The 21,543-nt window shown below is 38.6% G+C and overlaps 1 protein-coding gene across 7 annotated transcripts in view; it reads left to right on the forward strand.

Moving 5' to 3' along the window:
* Positions 1-16,785, forward strand: part of PLCB4 (phospholipase C beta 4) — a 608,938-nt gene extending 592,153 nt beyond the window's left edge. For 6 of the 7 annotated variants that reach the window (XM_082250179.1, XM_082250184.1, XM_082250183.1 and 3 more), the window contains 3 exons: positions 8,013-8,099; positions 8,738-8,774; positions 15,512-16,785. In XM_082250179.1, coding sequence (XP_082106305.1) covers positions 8,013-8,099; positions 8,738-8,774; positions 15,512-15,600 — 213 coding nt within the window. In that variant the 3' untranslated portion in view covers positions 15,601-16,785. The remainder of the gene's footprint in view (positions 1-8,012; positions 8,100-8,737; positions 8,775-15,511) is intronic. The other variant, XM_082250185.1, reaches the window with a different exon arrangement.
* The last annotated feature ends 4,758 nt before the right edge of the window (positions 16,786-21,543 follow it).

Raw genomic sequence — 21,543 nt, forward strand, 5'->3', positions numbered from 1 at the left:
AAATCAATAACACTGATACACAAGATCCCTGAATGCGCCACAGAATGTAACAACACGGGAAATTGTGCCGAGAATTGTTGATCAAGAACAAGAATAGATGTAGAATGAAGAATAATGTTGCCGCTAATGTTTCCATGACAACCACCTGAGCCTGTCAGTATGCCGCTCAGTAAAATCTCTTTTCCTGTGACATTTCTAACTAGAAAATAATAGACTGTGAGTGCCATTAAAGAAAGCAAAACAAAAAAAAAACGATGATTTAATTTACATTATTTAATTAAAAACAGTGGCATTTAAAGGGGCACTGATATACAAGTTATTTATATATATATATACAGTATCTCACAAAGGCGAGTACAACCCTTACATTTTTGTAAATATTTTATTCTATCTTTTCATGTGACAACACTGAAGAAATGACACTTTCCTACAATGTAAAGTAGTGAGTGTACAGTTTGTATAACAGTGTAAATTTGCTGTCCCCTCAAAATAACTCAACACACAGCCTTTAATGTCTAAACCGCTGGCAACAAAAGTGAGTACACCCCTAAGTGAAAATGTCCAAATTGGGCCCAAAGTGTAAATATTTTGTGTGGCCACCATTATTTTCCAGCACTGCCTTAACCCTCTTGGGCATGGAGTTCACCAGAGCTTCACAGGTTACCACTGGAGTCCTCTTCCACTCCTCCATGAGGACATCACGGATCTGGTGGATGTTGGAGATCTTGCGCTCCTCCATCTTCCATTTGAGGATGCCCCACAGATGCTCAATAGGGTTCAGGTCTGGAGACATGCTTGGCCAGTCCATCACCTTTACCCTCAGATTCTTTAGCAAGGCAGTGGTTGTCTTGAAGGTGTGTTTGGGGTCGTTATCATGTTGGAATATTGCCCTGCGGCCCAGTCTCTGAAGGGAGTGGATCATGCTCTGCTTCAGTATGTCACAGTACATGTTGGCATTCATGGTTCCCTCAATGAACTGTAGCTCCCCAGTGCCGGCAGCACTCATGCAGCCCCAGACCATGACACTCCCACCACCATGCTTGACTGTAGGCAAGACACACTTGTCTTTGTACTCCTCATCTGGTTGCGACCACACACACTTGACACCATCTGAACCAAATAGGTTTATCTTGGTCTCATCAGACCACAGGACAGGGTTCCAGTATTCCATGTCTTTAGTCTGCTTGTCTTCAGCAAACTGTTTGCGGGTTCCTTGAGCATCATCTTTAGAAGAGGCTTCCTTCTGGGACGACAGCCATGCAGACCAATTTGATGCAGTGTGTGGCGTATGGTCTGAGCACTGACAGGCTGACCCCCCACCCCTTCAACCTCTGCAGCAATGCTGGCAGCACTCATACGTCTATTTCCCAAAGATAACCTCTGGATATGACGTTGAGCACGTGCACTCAACTTCTTTGGTCGACCATAGCGAGACCTGTTCTGAGTGTAACCTGTCCTGTTATACCGCTGTATGGTTTTTGCCACCGTGCTGCAGCTCAGTTTCAGGGTCTTGGCAATCTTCTTATAGCCCAGGCCATCTTTCTGTAGAGCAACTATACAGTGTCATTTCTTCAGTGTTGTCACATGAAAAGATATAATAAAATATTTACAAAAATGTGAGGGGTGTACACACTTTTGTGAGGTACTGTATATACTGTATACAAATATTAATACATATGCAAAGCTCTGTTGTTTTATTGTATCACTATATCTGCACTTGCTGATACAATGTAAACATCATATCAAAGTGAAACCTTTTAACCACTTAAGGATCCAGCCTTTTTCTGATATTTGAAAATGATCTATATACTTGCGTTATGGTGAAGAGCTGAGGAAAATGTAAAATATTTGCAGCTGCTGTGCACAAGGTGCTAATCACTTGTAAACTTGTAAAAAAAATACATAAATACAGCAACTATACAAAAAATATAAAGTAAGATAAAAAAAAGTCCAAATACGTCCAATACAAAAATAAATACCGGTATATAAATATCGTCTCCCTATGATAAAGTGCTCTCGTGCTCCAATCTTCTTATAAGTGCGGATGTGCTCCAAATAAACTCACTCAGTGATGTGGCACACCCCTCCTGTGTCCCTACTTACCAAAGGTAATGGACTCCCAGCTTTTCTGACATTTGTTGTTTTCAAATTTAAATCAGTACTTTTTGCTGGACAATTACTTAGAACCAGCAAACATTATTCATATATATATATATATATATATATATATATATATATATATATAATTTTTCTTTTCTTTTTTTTTATGGAGACCCTATAAAATTAAATGGCGGTCACTGAAATTTTTTATGTCACACGGTTTTTGCGCAGCAATTTTTTAAATGCAATTTTTTTTTGGTAAAAATGCACATTAACCACTTTACCACCGGAGGATTTTGCTATCTTACGTCCAGGCCACTTTTTGCGATTCCTCACTGTGCGACTTTAACTGACAATTGCACGGTCGTGGCGTCGTGCGACGCCGTACCCAAACAAAATTACGTCCTTTTTCCCCACAAACAGAGCTTTCTTTTGGTGGTATTTGGTGATCACCTGTGCGATTTTTACTTTTTGCGCTATAAACAAAAAAAAAAACCTAAATTTTGAAAAAATAACAATATTTTTCACATTTTTTTTATATGAAATTCCCAAAAAAAATGTAAAAATCAAAAAATTTTTACATTTTAGGCCAATTTGTTTTATGCTACATATGTTTGTTAAAAAAAAATCACAATAAGCGTGTTTTGATTGGTTTGCGCAAAAGTTAATGCGTTTACTAACTAAGGGAAAGATTTCTGTCATTCTTGGTGGGTTTTTTTTTAACAAGTAATGGCGGCGATCTGCGATTTTTTTTGCGGGACTGCGACATTGTGACGGACAGATCCGACCCTTGACTGACATTTTTGACACTTTTTGGGGTACCAGTGACATTACTACAGTAATCAGTGCTATAAATATGCACTGTTACTGTAAAAATGACACAGGCAGGGAAGGGGTTAATTTTATTGGAGAGGGAGGGGTTAATGTATGCCTGGTGCTTACTAACGTGTGTGGGGGGAGGTGACTGAGTGACACAGGGACAGATCACAGGTTCAGCTATGCTGAACCCTGCAATCTGACCCTGTCTGTCACTTAGGAGATCCGCCCGCTTTGTTTACACGAGCGGGCGGATCTCCACACTCGATTCCCCGACGATCGGGGAATCACCGCCGCTCCTCCCCTGGCCCGACTCCCGCTGTGACTGAAAACAGCGGGAGCGAGCCTCCTGCGGCGCACGAGCGCCGCCCACAAGGGGAGGAGTCCAGCCACTTAGGTCTACGTCACTGGACGGAATCGAGCCACTTTGCCGCAGTACAGTCCCAGTGACTGGTCGACAAGTGGTTAATGAATTAAAAAAATAACAAAACAAAACATACACACCAATTTTTTTCAGTATGAAAGATGATGTTACACTGAGTAAATAGATACCTAATATGTCATGCTTTAAAATTGCGCGCGCTCATGAAATGGCACCAAACTACGGTAATAAAAAAAATCTCTGTAGGCAACGCTTTAAAATTTTCTACAGGTTACCAAATTAGAGTTACAAAGGAGGTCTAGTGCTAGAATTATTGCTCTCGCTCAGACGTTTGCGGCGATACCTCACATGTGTGGTGCAAACACCGTTTACATACTAAGATGAGGACGCCATGGGATTCCTGGACAGGTACAGTGAGGGGGAAAAAAAAGTATTTGACCCCCCTGCTGATTTTGTACGTTTGCCCACTGACAAAGAAATGATCAGTCTATAATTTTAATGGTCGGTTTATTTTACCAGTGAGAGACAGAATAACAACAAAAATATCCAGAATAAAATATTTAAAAAAAGTTCTAAATTTATTTGCATTTTTAATGAGTGAAATAAGTATTTGACCACTTCGAAAAACATGACTTAGTACTTGGTGGAAAAAACCCTTTTTGGCAATCACAGAGGTCAGACGCTTCTTGTAGTTGGCCATCAGGTTTGCACACATCTCAGGAGGGATTTTGTCCCACTTCTCTTTGCAGATCCTCCCCAAGTCATTAAGGTTGTAAGGCTGATGTTTGGTAACTCGAACCTTCAGTTCCCTCCACATATTTTCTATGGGATTAGGGTCTGAAACTGGCTAGGCCACTCCAGGACCTTAATGTGCTTCTTCTTGAGCCACTCCTTTGTTGTCTTGGCTGTGTGTTTTGGGTCATTGTCATGCTGGAATACCCATCCATGACACATTTTCAATGCCCTGGCCGAGGGAAGGAGGTTCTCACCCAAGATTTGACGGTACATGGCCCCGTCCATCGTCCCTTTGATGCGGTGAAGTTGTCCTGTCCCCTTAGCAGAAAAATACCCCCAAAGCATAATGTTTCCATCTCCATGTTTGACGGTGGGGATGGTGTTCTTGAGGTCATAGGCAGAATTTTTCCTCTTCCAAACACAGCGAGTTTAGTTGATGCCACAGAGCTCGATTTTGGTGTCATCTGACCACAACACTTTCACCCAGTTCTCCTCTGAATCATTTAGATGTTCACTAGCAAACTTCAGACGGCCTGTACATGTGCCTTCTTGAGCAGGGGGACCTTGCGGGCGCTGCAGAATTTCAGTCCCTCACGGCATAGTGCGTTACCAATTGTTTTCTTGGTGACTATGGTCCCAGCTGCCTTGAGATCAGTGACAAGATTCTCCCGTTTAGTTCTGGGCTGATTCCTCACCATTCTCATGATCATTGAAACTCCACAAGGTGAGATCCTGCATAGAGCCCCAGACCGAGGGAGATTGGCAGTTATTTTGTGTTTCTTCCATTTGCAAATAATCGCACCATCTGTTGTCACCCTCCCACCAAGCTGCTTGGTGATGATCTTGTAGACCATTCCAGTCTTGTGTAGGTCTACAATCTGGTCTCCTGACATCCTTGGACAGCTCTTTGGTCTTGGCCATGGTGAAAAGATTGGAATCTGATTGACTGATTGGTACTGTGAACAGGTGACTTTTATACAGGTAACAAGCTGAAATTAGGAGCACTCCTTTTTAGAGAGTGCTCCTAATCTCAGTTTGTTACCTGTATAGAAGAAACCTGGAAGCCAGAAATCTTGCTGATTGATAAGGGAATACTTATTTCACTCATTAACCACTTTACCACCGGAGGATTTTGCTGTCTTACATCCAGGCCACTTTTTGCGATTTGGCACTGTGCGGTTTTAACTGACAATTGCGCGGTCGTGCGACGCCGTACCCAAACGAAATTTACGTCCCTTTTTTCCCACAAACAGAGCTTTCTTTTGGTGGTATTTGATCACCTGTACGATTTTTACTTTTTGCGCTATAAACAAAAAAAAGAGCATAAATTTTGAAAAAATAACAATATTTTTCACATTTTTTATATGGAATTCCCCCCAAAAAAATGTAAAAATCAAAATTTTTTTACATTTTTGGCCAATTTGTCTTCTGCTACCTATGTTTGGTAAAAAAAATCACAATAAGCGTATTTTGATTGGTTTGCGCAAAAGTTATTGCGTTTACTAACTAAGGGAAAGATTTCTGTCATTTATGGTGTTTTTTTTATTTAACGAGTAATGGCGGCGATCTGCAATTTTTTTGCGGGACTGCGACATTGCGGCGGACAGATCGGACCCTTGACTGACATTTTTGACACTTTTGGGGGTACCAGTGACATTACTACAGTAATCAGTGCTATAAATATGCACTGTTACTGTAAAAATGACACTGGCAGGGAAGGGGTTAATTTTATTGGGGAGGGAGGGGTTAATGTATGCCTGGTGCTTACTGACGTGTGTGGGGGGGAGGTGACTGAGTGAGACAGAGACAGATCGCAGGTTCAGCTATGCTGAACCCTGCAATCTGACCCTGTCTGTCACTTAGGAGATCCGCCCGCTCTGTTTACACAAGCGGGCGAATCTCCAAACTCGATTCCCCGATGATTGGGGAAGAACAGCGGCGATCACCACCGCTCCTCCCCTGGCCCGACTCCCGCTGTGACTGAATACAGCGGGAGCGAGCCTCTGGCGGGGCGCACGCGCCGCCCACAAGGGGAGGAGTCCAGCGACGTAGGTCTACGTCGCTGGATGGGAACGAGTCACTTTGCCGCAGTACGGTCAACGTGACTGGTCGGCAAGTGGTTAAAAATGCAAATTAATTTATAACTTTTTTGAAATGCGTTTTTCTGGATATTTTTGTTGTTATTCTGTCTCTAACTGTTAAAATAAACCTACCATTAAAATTACAGACTGATCATTTCTTTGTCAGTGGGCAAATGTACAAAATCGGCAGGGGATCAAATACTTTTTTCCCCTCACTGTACCTGTGCAGGTATCCCATGGTGTTTTAATCTCAGTGTGACTTTGGCTGCGGCTTTGAAGACATCTGTGCGTCTTCGTGTACAGATGTCTATTTAAGTCGCACCTGAAATCGCCAAAAGTAATGCATGTACTATGCAACAATTTAAATAAGTGGTCTGGTGCTTCCAGGTGACACACCTCAAATCCCCATTAACATATACAGCAAAACATAATTAGCTCTGGGACTTTAAATGAGGTGGACACTGAATATGGGGGTAAACCTCATTTCTGAATTTATAAAATAGATGAAATAGTCATCATACATATAATGCATGGACAGAAATGCCAAACTGAATAGTAATAAATACATGGTGAAATAAATGCTTGCAAATTACAAATGTTGATACATAGTAGTACAGAGGTATCTTCAAAACTCAACGCGTTTCAGAAATTCATAAATGATGTTTACCCCATATTCAGTGTCCACGAGTGTTCACCTCATTTAACCACTTCCCGACCACCCGCCGCCTTTTTACTGCGGCAGGGTGGCTCTCCTGTGCAAACCGACGTAGACCTACGGGAAGCTAGGGGGCGAGCGCACGCCGCCGCTGGCGCGCTCCTGCCCCCACATGGCAGCGGGGAAGCCTATGCGCGGGTCAGGCAGGTCCGATTGCCGCCTGACACCCGCGATCGCTCCCCGCTGAGAGAGAAGGACGGTCGGCTGTTGTAAACACAGCTGACCGTTCTTCCCCCTGGAATGATCACAGAGCGCCTTTGATCCTTCTATATAGGATCACATGTCTCTATGGTCATTTCACAAGCCATGCCCCCCCCCCCCCCACACACACAGTTAGAATCACTCCCCTAGGCTCACATTTAACCCATTGATCACCCACAATGTTAACCCCTTCCCTGCCAGTGTCATTATTACAGTAACAGTGCATATTTTTAGCACTGATTACTGTAGTAATGTCACTGGTCCCCCCAAAAGTGTCAAAAATGTCAGTTAGGGGTCCGATCTGTCCGCCGCAATGTCACAGTCCCGCAAAAAATCACAGATCCTCGCTATTAATTGTTAAAAAAAAAAACAATAAAAATGACATAAATCTTTTACCGTAGTTTTTAGACATGATACATTTTGCGCAAACCAATCAAAATACGCTTATTGCGATTTTTTTTTTTTTAAACAAAAATATGTAGCAGAAAACAAATTGGCCTAAAATGTTAAAAAAAATTTTTGGGGGGGGGGGGGACGTTATGTAGCAGAATGTGAAAAATATTGTTTTTTTTTTTGTTTTTTTCAGAATTGTCGCTTTTTTTTTGTTCATAGCGCAAAAAATAAAAATCGCAGAGGTGATCAAATACCACCAAAAGAAAGCTCTATTTGTGGGGAAAAAAAGGACATCAATTTTATTTGGGTACAGCGTCGCATGACTGCGCGATTGTCAGTTAAAGTAACGCAGTGCTGAATCTCAAAAAATGACCTGGTCATTAAGGGGGCAAATCCTTCCAGTCCAGAAGTGGTTAAGGGGGAAAATCTTCCGCTCCAGAAGTGGTTAATCTCTGTGCATCATCTGAGTCCAGTGACTTCACTGTGTATATGTGAGGATTTACAACAACTTTGTTGCAAACTAAAAAATGTGCAGAATTTTTTTTTTAAATTTGGACTATATGAAATGACGTCTCTTTTTCTTTTTAAGCTTGCAATGAAACAGTCCAAGGAGATGGACCAGCTGAAAAAAGCCCAGCTAGAACACCTGGAGGTCCTGGATAAGCAGAATGAACAGGTACAGATCGGCAACACCATAGGGTCTATTTATAAAACATTCGCTGGACGAATATCTCACACATTTGCCGCACGGATGTTGGCTGTAATTTTTCCAATAGGTTAATCCACATGATTGTCAGCGCCATCTAGGGGCCAGAATGTGTTATAGTTTTCTGAAAGAAGTGAGAAAATGTTCTGCTTTGTGGCCACTAGATGGCGCTAACCATCATAGGTATTACTCTATTACAGAAATTATAGCCAAAATTCAAATGTGTTTGACCTTTGTCCAACGAATGTTTTATAAATAGACCCCCATGTGTTTTTTTTAATGTGAGATTTTTTTTCGTTTTTGTGAAATAGCCCGGTCTTAGCGAGAAGGCATAATAAAACATGTATCGCTGTTGGGTTGACCCAGTGATTATGATATATTGAGCAGAAAATATCCATCCCAATGGGCAGCACAGGGCCCAAGCCTTATATTCTAATGCCAACAGCCCATGGCCCTTGTTCAACAATGGCTTTCATCATTTGATTGTCTTGCTCTTTCATGCATTATTAAGGCTTAAATATTTTATTTTATTTATTTTTTTGTGTTTTTTATTTGCTTCATTTCATGCTGCATAACTTTGACAATTTTTGTTGTTTTTGTACAAACAGCTTTTGAAATCGTGTCATGCGGTGTCTAACTCGCAAGGTATGGCTTGTCTCCCCCCATCTCCCCTTCTTCTAATTTACCTATCTTTGTGAAATTTATACATTCAATTTAAATACATTTAAATATTAATAAAATAATACATTTTATTGTCAAATTTTCTATACCCCTTTGAGTATAATTTTATGTCATATTTTGAGTAAGAATTTTGTTTTTTCAGGCATGTACAATATATTTTTCCCACAAAACAAGCGCAAGTTCTCTTAAGCCAGCCATAAATGATACTATATTTTTCCTGAAACCACGAGTTGCGCAGGGAGCCGTCCCTGCTGGGAGTAAACGTCTGCAATACGTTTAGTTGCAAATCGAAATTCGGACAAAATTTTCATCATTTGAATGTATCCAAATTTCCGAATCACAATAGTAAGAAATTTCAACGAATCTGAAATGAATTATAACAATACGATTTATTAGAATTTGAAAATGATTTCAATTTTTAAAAATAAATTTTAATTTAAAAATGCATTGGAATTCGAAAATTAATTTGAGTTCTAAATGTAAACATATTGCAATAAATATACTAAGGTATAAAAGTGTTATAAGATAATAATGCACACTTAGGCTGCTCTACAGAATAGAATAGAAAATAATAGAATAGAATTAAACAGGAAAAAAATTTTTAGAAAATTAAGGAATACAATAGAATAGAAAATAATGGAATAAAATAGAATAGAGTAGAAAATAAAAAAATAGAATAAAATATAAAAGAATAGAACAAAACAAGAATAGAATGGAAAATAAAAGAATAGAATAAAATAGAACCAATATAGCTGTCTTTTGCATTTGAATGGAATAAAGCAAATAGAATAGAAAATAAAGGAAAGGAATAAAATAGAATAGAAAATAAAAAAATAGAGTAGAATAGAATAGAAAAGAAAAGAATAGAAAAAAATAAAATGGAAGGAATATAGTCATCTTCTGAATTCGAATATAGTACAAATGTATAGAAAAAAAAAAAATAAAAAAAATAAAGAAATAGAATAAAATAGAATAGAAATAAAATAAAACAAAACAGAGTACAATAGAATAGAAAAGAATAAAACAAAATAGAACGAATATAGTGGTCTCCTGAATTTGAATGGAATAAAACAGAATAGAATAGAAAATAAAGGAACAGAATAGAAAAGAATAGAATATAATACAATAAAATAGAATACAATAAAAAATAGAAAGAACAGACTAGAATATAATAAAAAAAGAATAGAATAAAACAAAGAATAGAATAGAAAACAAAAGAATAGAATAGAACAAGATAATGTAGAATAAAAAATAAAAGAATAGTAAAGAATAGAATAAAATTCTATAGAAATAAAATAAAACAAAACAGAGTACAATAGAATAGAAAAGAATAAAACAAAATAGAACGAATATAGCCGTCTTCTGAATTTGAATGGAATAAAACAGAATAGAATAGAAAATAAAGGAACAGATTAGAAAAGAATAGAATATAATACAATACAACAGAATACAATAAAAAATAAAAAGAACAGACTAGAATATAATAAAAAATAATAGAATAAAACTAAATAGAGTAGAATAGAAAATAAAAGAATAGACTAAAACAAGATAATGTAGAATAAAAAATAAAAGAATAGTAAAGAATAGAATAAAATAGAATAGAAATAAAATAAAACAAAACAGAGTACAGTAGAATAGAAAAGAATAAAACAAAATAGAACGAATATAGCCGTCTTCTGAATTTGAATGGAATAGAACAGACTAGAATAGAAAATAAAGGAACAGAATAGAAAAGAATAGAATATAATACAATACAACAGAATACAATAATAATAAAAAGAACAGACTAAATATTAATAATAAAAAAGAATAGAATAAAACTAAATAGAGTAGAATAGAAAATTAAATAATAGAATAAAACAAGATAATGTAGAATAAAAAAATAAAAGAATAGTAAAGAATAGAATAAAAAAGAACGAATATAACCGTCTTCTGAATTTGAATGGAATAAAACAGAATAGAAAAGAAAATAAAGGAATATAATAAAATAGACTAGGGAATAAAATAAAAGAATAACATGAAATAAAATAAAGTAGAATAGAAGAGAATAAAATAGAACAAATATAGCCATCTTCGGAATTCGAATAGAATAAAACAGAATAGAATAGAAAATAAAGGAAAAGAATAGAAAAGAATAGAATATAATACCATAAAACAAAATAGAATAGTACAGAATAGAATAAAACAAAATAGAGGAGAATAGAAAATAAAATAATTGAAATGAATACAAAAATATAGAACAAATATAGCTGTCTTCTGAATTCAAATGGAATAAAATAGAATAGAAAAGAATAAAATATAATACAATAAAACGGAATAAAATAAAATAGAATAGAACAGAATATAATAGAATAGAAAAGAATAGTAAAAAAAACAGAATAGATAATAATAAAATTGGACAAATATAGCCATTTTTCGAATTTTAAATTTAAAAACTTGAATATTTAATTCAAATCCATTTAAGAATAACAAATATACAAAGCAAATCCAAATATACGAAACAAATTCCGAAAAGGAATCATTCTTTGTTAGACTAAACAAAATTAATAACTTAACAAACAAATCCCAAAACGAAACAAATTCTTACGTCGTGCACATCCCTAGCTGGGAGAACACAATGATTGTTGCTATAGCTACTGGCAATAATCGTATGCTGAAAAAAATGACTTGCTGGTTGTACCAAAATTGATTGATGGATAAACTTGGGTACAATCAGCCTGCCCACATATGGTTTGAATCTCGTTATTTCTTAATGGCACCCCCAGGCATCTTGCAAACACGGTAACATTTTAACAAACTGAAATTTCAAACAATGTTGTCACCATCCTAGCTATCTTCTGTGAACTACAAAACACCTCCTTCCTATGCACCGGAGTGAAGTGTCCTGTAGTCCAAATCAGGAGAGCAACCTAGGATGACAAGGTTGCGCCTCTATAGATACAGTGCTGTGAGTGTCACCCTATGGCGGGAAGTGTATTATTGTCAGGATCACCACAAAAAAAAAAAAAGCCTGACAAAAAGAAAAGTAACGCAGCCACTATGGACTGAAAAGCTGCACTATATTCCGTTTTTGTTTGGGGGTTTATGTACACAGTAGGGTGTTTTTAAAAGAATGTAAGCGGCAGTTGGCACTGCTGTATAAGAACAGTGGTGCTTCATGGGCAGGCACAGGATTCAACAGGAGGATAACGTTCTAGCTGTTATGTACATTGGGTCCATAGGAATTGGGTTGTATGTTGAGTTTCTTCATGGAGAGGTCCATTCAACCATCCCCTTTAATGTAAAATCTTGCCACTAGATTTTGGCCAGCTCAGTAGATTGTCTTTTTTTAAAAAAAAACAAAGCTCAGTGCATTCCTAAAAATATTTTTTCTTTTAAGTTACCCAATACAAAATAAATCTACCTGCTTCGCTCTTCACGCTATCTGAAGCTTAGTTATAATGACTCTACACATGTCGCTTAGTCATGACTAAAGCTCTGGGTGGAATAAAACACGTCTCTATGACTAAGGTCCAGATAGGGTGAAACACCTAGAGTCTCTATGACTAAGCTCTGGATGGAGCGAAACGCATGGTCTCTATGACTAAGCTTCGGATAGAGTGAAACGTCTAGAGTCTCTATGACTAAGATTTGGATGGAGTGAAATGCGTAGTCTCTATGACTAGGCTCTGGATGGAGTGAAACATGTAGTCTCTATGACTAACCACCAGATGGAGTGAAACACGTAGTCTCTATGACTAAGCTCTGGATGGAGTGAAACGCCTGGTCTCTATGACTAAGCTTTGGATAGAGTGAAACGTCTAGAGTCTCTATGACTAAGATTTGGATGGAGTGAAATGCGTAGTCTCTATGACTAGGCTCTGGATGGAGTGAAACATGTAGTCTCTATGACTAACCACCAGATGGAGTGAAACACGTAGTCTCTATGACTAAGCTCTGGATGGAGTGAAACACGTAGTCTCTATGACTAAGCTCCAGATGGAGTGAAACACGTAGTCTCTATGACTAAGCTCCAGATGGAGTGAAACACGTAGTCTCTATGACAAGCTCCAGATGGAGTAAAACACGTAGTCTCTTTGACTAAGCTCCGGATGGGGGTGAAACATGTAGTCTCTATGACAAGGCTCCTGGTTGGAGTAAAATGCGTAGAGTCTTTATGTCTAAGCTCCAGATGGAGTGAAACACGTAGTCTCTATGACTAAGCTCAAGATGGAGTGAAACATGCAGTCTCTATGACTAGGCTCTGGATGGAGTGAAACCCATTGTCTCTTTGACTAAGCTCCGGATGGGGTGAAACACGTAGTCTCTATGACAAGGCTCTTGGATGGAGTAAAATGTGTAGAGTCTATATGTCTAAGCTCCAGATGGAGTGAAACACGTAGTCTCTCTGACTAAGCTCTGGATGTAGTGAAACACATAGTCTATATGACTAAGCTCTGGATGGAGTGAAATGAGTAGGGTCTCTATGTCTAAGCTCCAGATGGAGTGAAACACATAGTCTCTATGACTAAGCCCTGGATGGAGTGAAACACGTTGTCTATTTGACTAAGCTCCAGATGGAGTGAAACATGTAGTCCTGGTCCATATGACTAAGCTCCGCAAGGAGTGAAGCATCTAGAATATTTATGACTAAGCTCTGGATGGAGTCAATCACGTAGAGTCTTTATGACTAAGCTCCAGATGGAGTGAAATGTGTAGTCTCTATGACTTAGCTCTGGATAGGGTGAAACATCTAGAGTCTCTATGTCTAAGCTCTGGATGGCGTAAAACGCATAGAGCCTATATGGCTAAGCTTTTGATGAAGTGAAACGCATAAAAATAACCAGATGCGTTTATTTTGTATTGGGTAACATGAAAAAAAAAACCTGTTTCAAACTCTTAGGAGTTGAGTGGATCCCCTTCTATTCTTTGAATCATAATTCTCAGCTCGCCATGGACAGTTTGAAATCGGTATCCTTCTGTTGGTGCAGGGATGAAACATTTTGAGTATTTAGGGACTGTTTGCACCAGGGAATGCTGATCAAGGAAATATCTGATTGCCTCTTGGGGGATCTCAAATCCTTGGAGTCTAAAATTGGTTTATTTAAGTTACCCAATACAAAATAAATCCACCTGATTCCCTTTTATGCTTTCCACTCCAGCTTAGTGTAAAGACTGTAGGCGTTTCACTCCATCCATAGCTTAGTCATAGAGACTGCGTGTTTCACTCTATCCGGAGCATAGTCATAGAGACTCTACGCATTTCGCTCCATTCAGCATTTAGCCAAGTAAAAGCTCCAGATGGAGTCATACTCGTATTTCCCATTACTAATTTCCGGATGGGGTGAAACATCTAGAATCTCTATGCCTAAGCTCCAGATGGAGGGAAATGTGTAGTAGAGCCTCTATGGCTATGCTCTGGAAGGAGTGAAACACGTAAAAGGGAATCCGGTGGATTTATTTTGTTTCGGGTATTATGAATAAGCCTATTTCAGACTCCTAGGAGCTGAGAGGCTCCACCTCTATTCTTTGCATCGTCATTTTCTGCTCATCATGGGGGAGAAACCTAGAGCAGAGTATTTGGGGACTGTTTGCACCAGGGATGGTTGATCTGATTGCCTCTCGGGGGTTCGATAAGGAATTTTTTCCTACCTGCTGGAGCAAATTGGAACATACTTTATTGAGTTTTTCACTTCCTCTGGATCAACTGTGGGTATACTGCATATATGGAGGGTTTCCATTTATTTATTATTATTATTATTATTATTATTATTTATATTTATTATTATTATTATTATTTATTATTATTTATTATTTATTTATTAATTCATTATTTTTATGTATTTATTTATTTATTAAATAAGTGAGTTTTTCTCTTCCTCTGGATCAACTGTGGGTATATTGCATATATGGAGGGTTTTCATGTATTTATTATTATTATTATTATTATTATTATTATTATTAATAATATTATTTATATTTATTATTATTATTATTATTATTATTATTTTTATTATTATTATTGTTATTAGTATTATTATTTATTTATTTATTAATTCATTATTTTTATGTATTTATTTATTTATTAAATAAGTGAGTTTTTCACTTCCTCTGGATCAACTGCGGGTATATTGCATATATGGAGGGTTTCCATTTATTTATTATTTATATTTATTATTATTATTTTTTTATTATTATTATTACTTATTAATTCATTATTTTTATGTATTTATTTATTTATTTATTTTGCTGGTTGAACTGATGGACTTGTGTTGTTTTTTTTTTTTTCAACCTGATTTTGTAACAAATGTTGTTCTTGGAACGAATAACATCCATCCGATAATCCTTGTAACATGAGACAGCAGTACGTTGCATGCTGTACCGATCACGTTTTCTCCCTCTTTATTGAGTTTTTCACTTCCTCTGGATCAACTGTGGGTATATTGCATATATGGAGGGTTTCCATTTATTTATTATTATTATTATTATTTATTATAATTTTTTTATTATTATTTATTAATTCGTTATTTTTATGTATTTATTTATTTATTTTGCTGGTTGAACTGATGGACTTGTGTTTTTTTTTTTTTTTTTTCAACCTGATTTTGTAACAAATGTTGTTCTTGGAACGAATAACATCCATCCGATAATCCTTGTAACATGAGACAGCAGTACGTTGCGTGCTGTACTGATCACGTTTTTTCCCTCTTTCCGGCCCCTAGGCAAAGGAAATCCAGCAGATGGTCAAACTGGAAGCCGAGATGGGCCGCAGGCCTGCAACAGTTGTGTAAAGCTGCAAAACGCAAACTGAAGTCGAGCAATCTACTGTCCTTTCAAGAACACTGTAAATTTTAACGACCACAGACACTGAATATGAAGTGTGCTCTTATGTTAGACCCTATTTTGTCTTGGCGAGATTTTAAGACTGGCATATTTCCCTTTTAACATTCTGAGCACTGCACTATTTATGATACAGAAAATACAATTATACAGTTATAAAGGTTAAAAAAGAAAAAAAAAAAAAAAGATAAATATTTTTTATTAATACTAAATGGTATGTTAATATTCTATTATTATTTGCAAATATTTTAACTTTTTTAAGTGATTTTTTTAAAACTATTGCCAGTGTAGCAACCAGAAATAGGAGTGAATTTTGATCTTTTTTGTACTGATAGCTGCAACACTGTTACGCTTGTTGGAAGGTGTGAAGGACGATGGGGTAAACGAAAGAAAGGCAGGCCGAAGAATCTGCTGTTTCTCTGGGACTTAATCCCAATTGCATTGCATGGCGTTTTTTTTTTTTTTTTTCTAGAATGGCTAATGAGCATGGCTTTATTTGGAAGGCTAAGTGGCACGCTTTGAAGTAACACGGCGCAACGGAGAAGAATATGCATTGCACCACCTCCACAATAGCCAGAAAGCACAAAGTGTTCTAATCTGTAAATGTCCCCAAATGCCATTTTTGTAAAAGCAGTGCTTGGAGAACATTAGCATTTCAACTAAATTGTATATTGAGGATGAGGAAAGAGGTGGCGAACAAAGCGGTGAAAGGGAGGAGGGTGTTTGCTGATGGGAAATTTGAATTGCCAGGCTAGATCCAAATGATTTTCTTGTTCTTGCGTGGGCAGCAAGAAAGTCAGCCTTTTCTTCTTTTTATTGTATATCTATTTTATCTGTTATAATGGATTTGTTTTGAATTTGCCATGCTCAGGACATGCAGATGTAGTCTGAACTCTGGCCCACTGTCAGCAATTGAGCTGGTCACATTGCAGCTCGAGCGTGCTTTTCAGTGGCTTTCGCAAGAGCGCCATTCACCGGATCATATCTGAGCTTGAAAACTCAAGCTTTCCAACACAAAAGTGTGAATTGCACCTCCACAAGTTTCATACCAAAAGAACTGGGGGTGCTGCTCAAGGTTCTTGTGTGCCCAAATCCGATGACTCACACAGAGGGTGCTGTCTTTGGAAGATCCCATACCAGCTCAATGCATGCAACTTAAGAAAAGAGAGAGCCCTGAATGCTGCACACCAACAAAAACCAGCACTCGCTAGGGTAGAAGCAGCCTCAGTTCAGCTCTGTCCAGGCCACACCCCGACAAGTTTCGTCCCACCCACGGGGCTTAGTCATGGATCGAAAAGCATTGGAAGGGGGGCATGGCCTGGACAGAGCTAAGCTGAGGCTGCTTCTACCCTAGTGAGTGCTGGGTTTTGTTGGTGTGCAGCATTCGGGGCTTTCTCTCTTTTTTTAAGTTGCATGCATTGAGCCAGCTTAGCTTTGTCCAGGCCATGCCCCCCACCCAATGCATTTCCATCCATTACTAAGCCCTGTGGGTGGGACGAAACGTGTTGGGGTTTGGCCTGGACGGAGCTTAGCTGAGGCTGCTTCTACCCTAGCGAGTGCTGGGTTTTGTTGGTATGCAGCATTCGGGGCTTTCTCTCTTTTTTTAAGTTGCATGCATTGAGACAGCTTAGCTTTGTGCAGGCCATGCCCCCCACCCAATGCATTTCCATCCATTACTAAGCACTGTGGGTGGGACAAAACTTGTTGGGGTGTGGCCTGGACGGAGCTGAGCTGAGGCTTCTTCTACCCTAGCAAGTGCCAAGTTTTGTTGCTGTGCAGCATTCGGGACTTTCTCTCTAAAAGCTTCATGTTTCCCCCTTCAGGTCAGCCACAGGCCACATGGTCCCATTTTGCAGCTTGATGCCAATCCTGGGTTTGCAGGTTGTAATCCTTGGTTTGGGCATAGCCTTATGGTCATGGTGACATTAGCAGTTACCAGCAAAAAGCATTAGGCTCAATTCACAAAGATGGATGATTTTTTTTAGAACTGCCTAAAGATGAATTTGAGGTAACGCAGTTATGGCAAGTTACATTGGTCCAGATTAGATCAATGTAAGTATGTATGTGTCAAACCTGTGGGATCCCCTTGGAAGCTGGAAATCCCTGTAGTAGACATCACTACTCCAGTGATCTTAAATAGCTTCCAGGTTCCCACGCCGAGCAGCTGCCCTGCTGTTTACTGAACACATGGGCGCCATTTGTATTTTCTCAATTAACGCAACGTTCTCTTTGATTGGAGGAAGTGGACCCAGAAAGTAGTAGAGATAACTGGAGAAGTGGTGTCTACTATAGTGATTTCCAACTTTTTTTTAGTAGACATCACTACTCCAGTGATCTCAACTAGCTTCCGGGTTCCCACGCCGAGCAGCTGCCCTGCTGTTTACTGAACACATGGGCGCCATTTGTATTTTCTCAATTAATGCAACGTTCTCTTTGATTGGATGAAGTGAACCCAGAAAGTAGTGGAGATCACTGGAGAAGCGGTGTCTACTATAGCGATTTCCAACTTTTTTTTTAGTAGACATCACTACTCCAGTGACCTCAACTAGCTTCCAGGTTCCCACGCCGAGCAGCTGCCATGCTGTTTACTGAACACATGGGAGCCATTTGTATTTTCTCAATTAATGCAACATTCTCTTTGATTAGATGGGATGGACCCGGGAAGTAGTAGAGATAACTGGAGAAGTGGTGTCTACTATAGTGATTTCCAACTTTTTTTTAGTAGACATCACTACTCCAGTGATCTCAACTAGCTTCCGGGTTCCCACGCCGAGCAGCTGCCCTGCTGTTTACTGAACACATGGGCGCCATTTGTATTTTCTCAATTAACGCAACGTTCTTTTTGATTGGATGAAGTGGACCCAGAAAGTAGTAGAGATAACTGGAGAAGTGGTGTCTACTATAGCGATTTCCAACTTTTTTTTAGTAGACATCACTACTCCAGTGACCTCAACTAGCTTCCAGGTTCCCATGCCGAGCAGCTGCCATGCTGTTTACTGAACACATGGGAGCCATTTGTATTTTCTCAATTAATGCAACGTTCTCTATGATTGGATGAAGTGGACTCAGAAAGTAGTGGAGATCACTGGAGTAGCGGTGTCTACAGTAGTGATTTCCAGCTTTTAGAGGGATCCCACAGATATGGCACATACATACTTACATTGTTCCAAGCTGAACCAATGGAACTTTGTAAAAATTCTTCTTTAAATGTTAGCAAAATAACCCAAGCTTACAGCAAAAACGCATATCAGACTTACAATGGAATGTAACACTATCATTTTAACTTACACATCAGCAGCATCACATATGTATGACTGTCAAATAAGAAGAAAAGCCCTCTGTGTAAATCTGCACCATCGAAGTGTAGTAAATTTTACAATACATTCAGCAGTAACTTTAAGGCCCCTTTCACACCTGTATGACTCCAAAGTTGCGCAACTTTGACGCAACTTTGAATGGGCGCAACTTGGATACGACTTTGGCTTTGACCAGTTTTAATGGAAAACTGTTGCACACAAGTTGCATTATATAACATTCAGGTACGACTTTCATGCAACTTCTGAGCATTAACATTGAAGACTATGGCCCTCAAGTTGCATTAAAGTCGGACCAAAGTAGTGCATGAACCACTTTGAAGTTGCTGCAACTTTAAGTTGCGCATATATGAATGGGTATCATTGGAAAACATTGGAAACGACATGTCGTGCAACTCTGATGTCCAAAGTTGCATGACAAGTTGCACAAGTGTGAAAGGTGCCTGACTTCTGATAGTGGGGGGGCTCTTGACATCTCATGTAAGAGAGTAAGGGGGGTAGGGTGTCTCCAGATTCTGCGCTTTCTTCTTCCCAGATCTATCCGCATCTTCTGGCAGCAGCACAAGGTAAACTTCTGATGGTGGGGGGGCTCTTGACATCTCATGCAAGTGGGGCGTGGGGTGCTCTGGACATCTAATCTTACAGATAAAACCAGCCCTTTGAGGGCAGTCATAATGCTGAGGCGGCCCGTGATGAAATTGAGTTTGATACCCCTGATAAAAAACATGCTAAAAAAAACAAAAGGAAATCAGCTTTGTGAATTGAGCCCGCTGTTTTAAGCTGGTAATGACTGTGATTGGACCGAGCACTCACTTGATAAATTCACTGCTTTGGTCCTGAAGGGTGAAACCCTCAAAGAGGTTAAAATTGTTCTGCAATCAAGCGTCTGCACAACTGTGCAATATTTTTATTGCAAGATCATTTTATAAAGAGAGATGACTACAAGAGTTTGCTGTACCTATGTATATTTAGCAACAAAAACAACACTGTGCTAGAGCATATAGTAAGCCGCCAGCACTCAGAGCAAAGATACACACTCCAAAACAATACATAAAAGAAAGTGCAGCGCTAAAAGCGATTGATATAAAAAGTTCTAGAAAAGGAAATAAATGTCCATAAATTGATAAGTGTAATAAAAGTCCCAGAAAAGTATTCTAGTATTCCAATATCGCCCTGGATAAGGTTGTGCCCCATTGGAGAGGTACTAACATGGTTAGGGCCATATCTCAATTAGAAATACGCTGGATATTTGATTTGAAATCTTATGTTCCTCATGGTTTAAACGTTGACTGGGACATCAATTGTTTTATTAATAATGCCTGATTCATTTAAATATAATGTTTTACTGTTATCTGCTGTGTTCCTATTATGGCTCTGCTCTGTGTTCCATTACTATTATATACAATGGGACATGTCAATTTATGTTTATCCTCTAGGAGGCAATTATCCTCTTTGTTACTCGTTCTTGCGTGGTGCTTTGCGCCCCTTCCCTCATTGCTCTGCTATGGAGAGAGGCCGCGGGCAGTAGTAAAAATGGCGCCGCGATCCTAAAAATAGCATATCGATGTAGCGACGTTCCGTCTAGACGTATCCCCAGCCGACGTTACTTATGACGAAACGCATAGAGTGGTGCCTACGACGGTGACCACGCTATTACTCTCTGATTGGTTGGCTACGGTAGTGGAGCCCGGAGCATAGAGGGAAGTCTCCGAGGAACGCCGCAGCCCTTGCTCACATGGTTTTATATTTATGGATTTTACATGTGGATTTCGTAAGCGCAACTCATGACTCTTATTAATAAAGTGATATTAGGTACTACACTATGTTAGTGCTCTTTTTTCTCTGAGATATTTTGGAGTCTATCGAGCATTGTGAGTGGTTCCAGGCTGTATGGTTTTGAGCAAGGGTCTTCAAACTGTGGCCCTCTAGCTGTTCAGGAACTACAATTCCCATCATGCCTTGTCATGTCTGTGAATGTCATGAGTTTTACAATGCCTCATGGGATGTGTAGTTCCACATGAGGGAGACCTAATTTCCTTGTGCTTGATATGACCACTTATAACATAGTGGTCAACTGGTTCTGGTAAGCAGAATTTGTTCCTCACCTAGGGTGTGAACGTTTGTAGTCACCCTACTTTTTACCTACCTGGCACATTTCCTGGGTGGTGATAACTTCTTTCCTGGGTGGGGATAACTTATCTACTCACGTGGAATACTTTCCTGGGACTTTTATTACACTTATCAATTTATGGACATTTATTTCCTTTTCTAGAGCCTACTTATTATTTACCTTTGGAGGGGGAAAAGTCTCCAAGTAAAGAAGACCCTTATTATTTAATTATTTTCCGTGTGTTTGCCCACCACGCACCAAAGATGTAGAAATCGTTAGATGAAAATATATTTATGATTGAGATTTTATCTCTTTGAAGAAGTACTTGAATTAGAAGAAACTTGTAGCAAAGTGCTTTACCATTAACTATGCCTAATTTATTATTTTTTTTTTTTGCCCTGATAAAGAGAGTTCAGATATTTTGCTGAATAATGTTTTTAGAGCAATAAAATACTAGAAGCGAATGTGCTCAATGAAACCAGTGCTCACA

This window comes from Pelophylax lessonae (assembly GCF_965119305.1).
Source record: "Pelophylax lessonae genome assembly, chromosome: 3".
In the NCBI taxonomy this organism is placed as follows: Eukaryota; Metazoa; Chordata; class Amphibia; order Anura; family Ranidae; genus Pelophylax; species Pelophylax lessonae.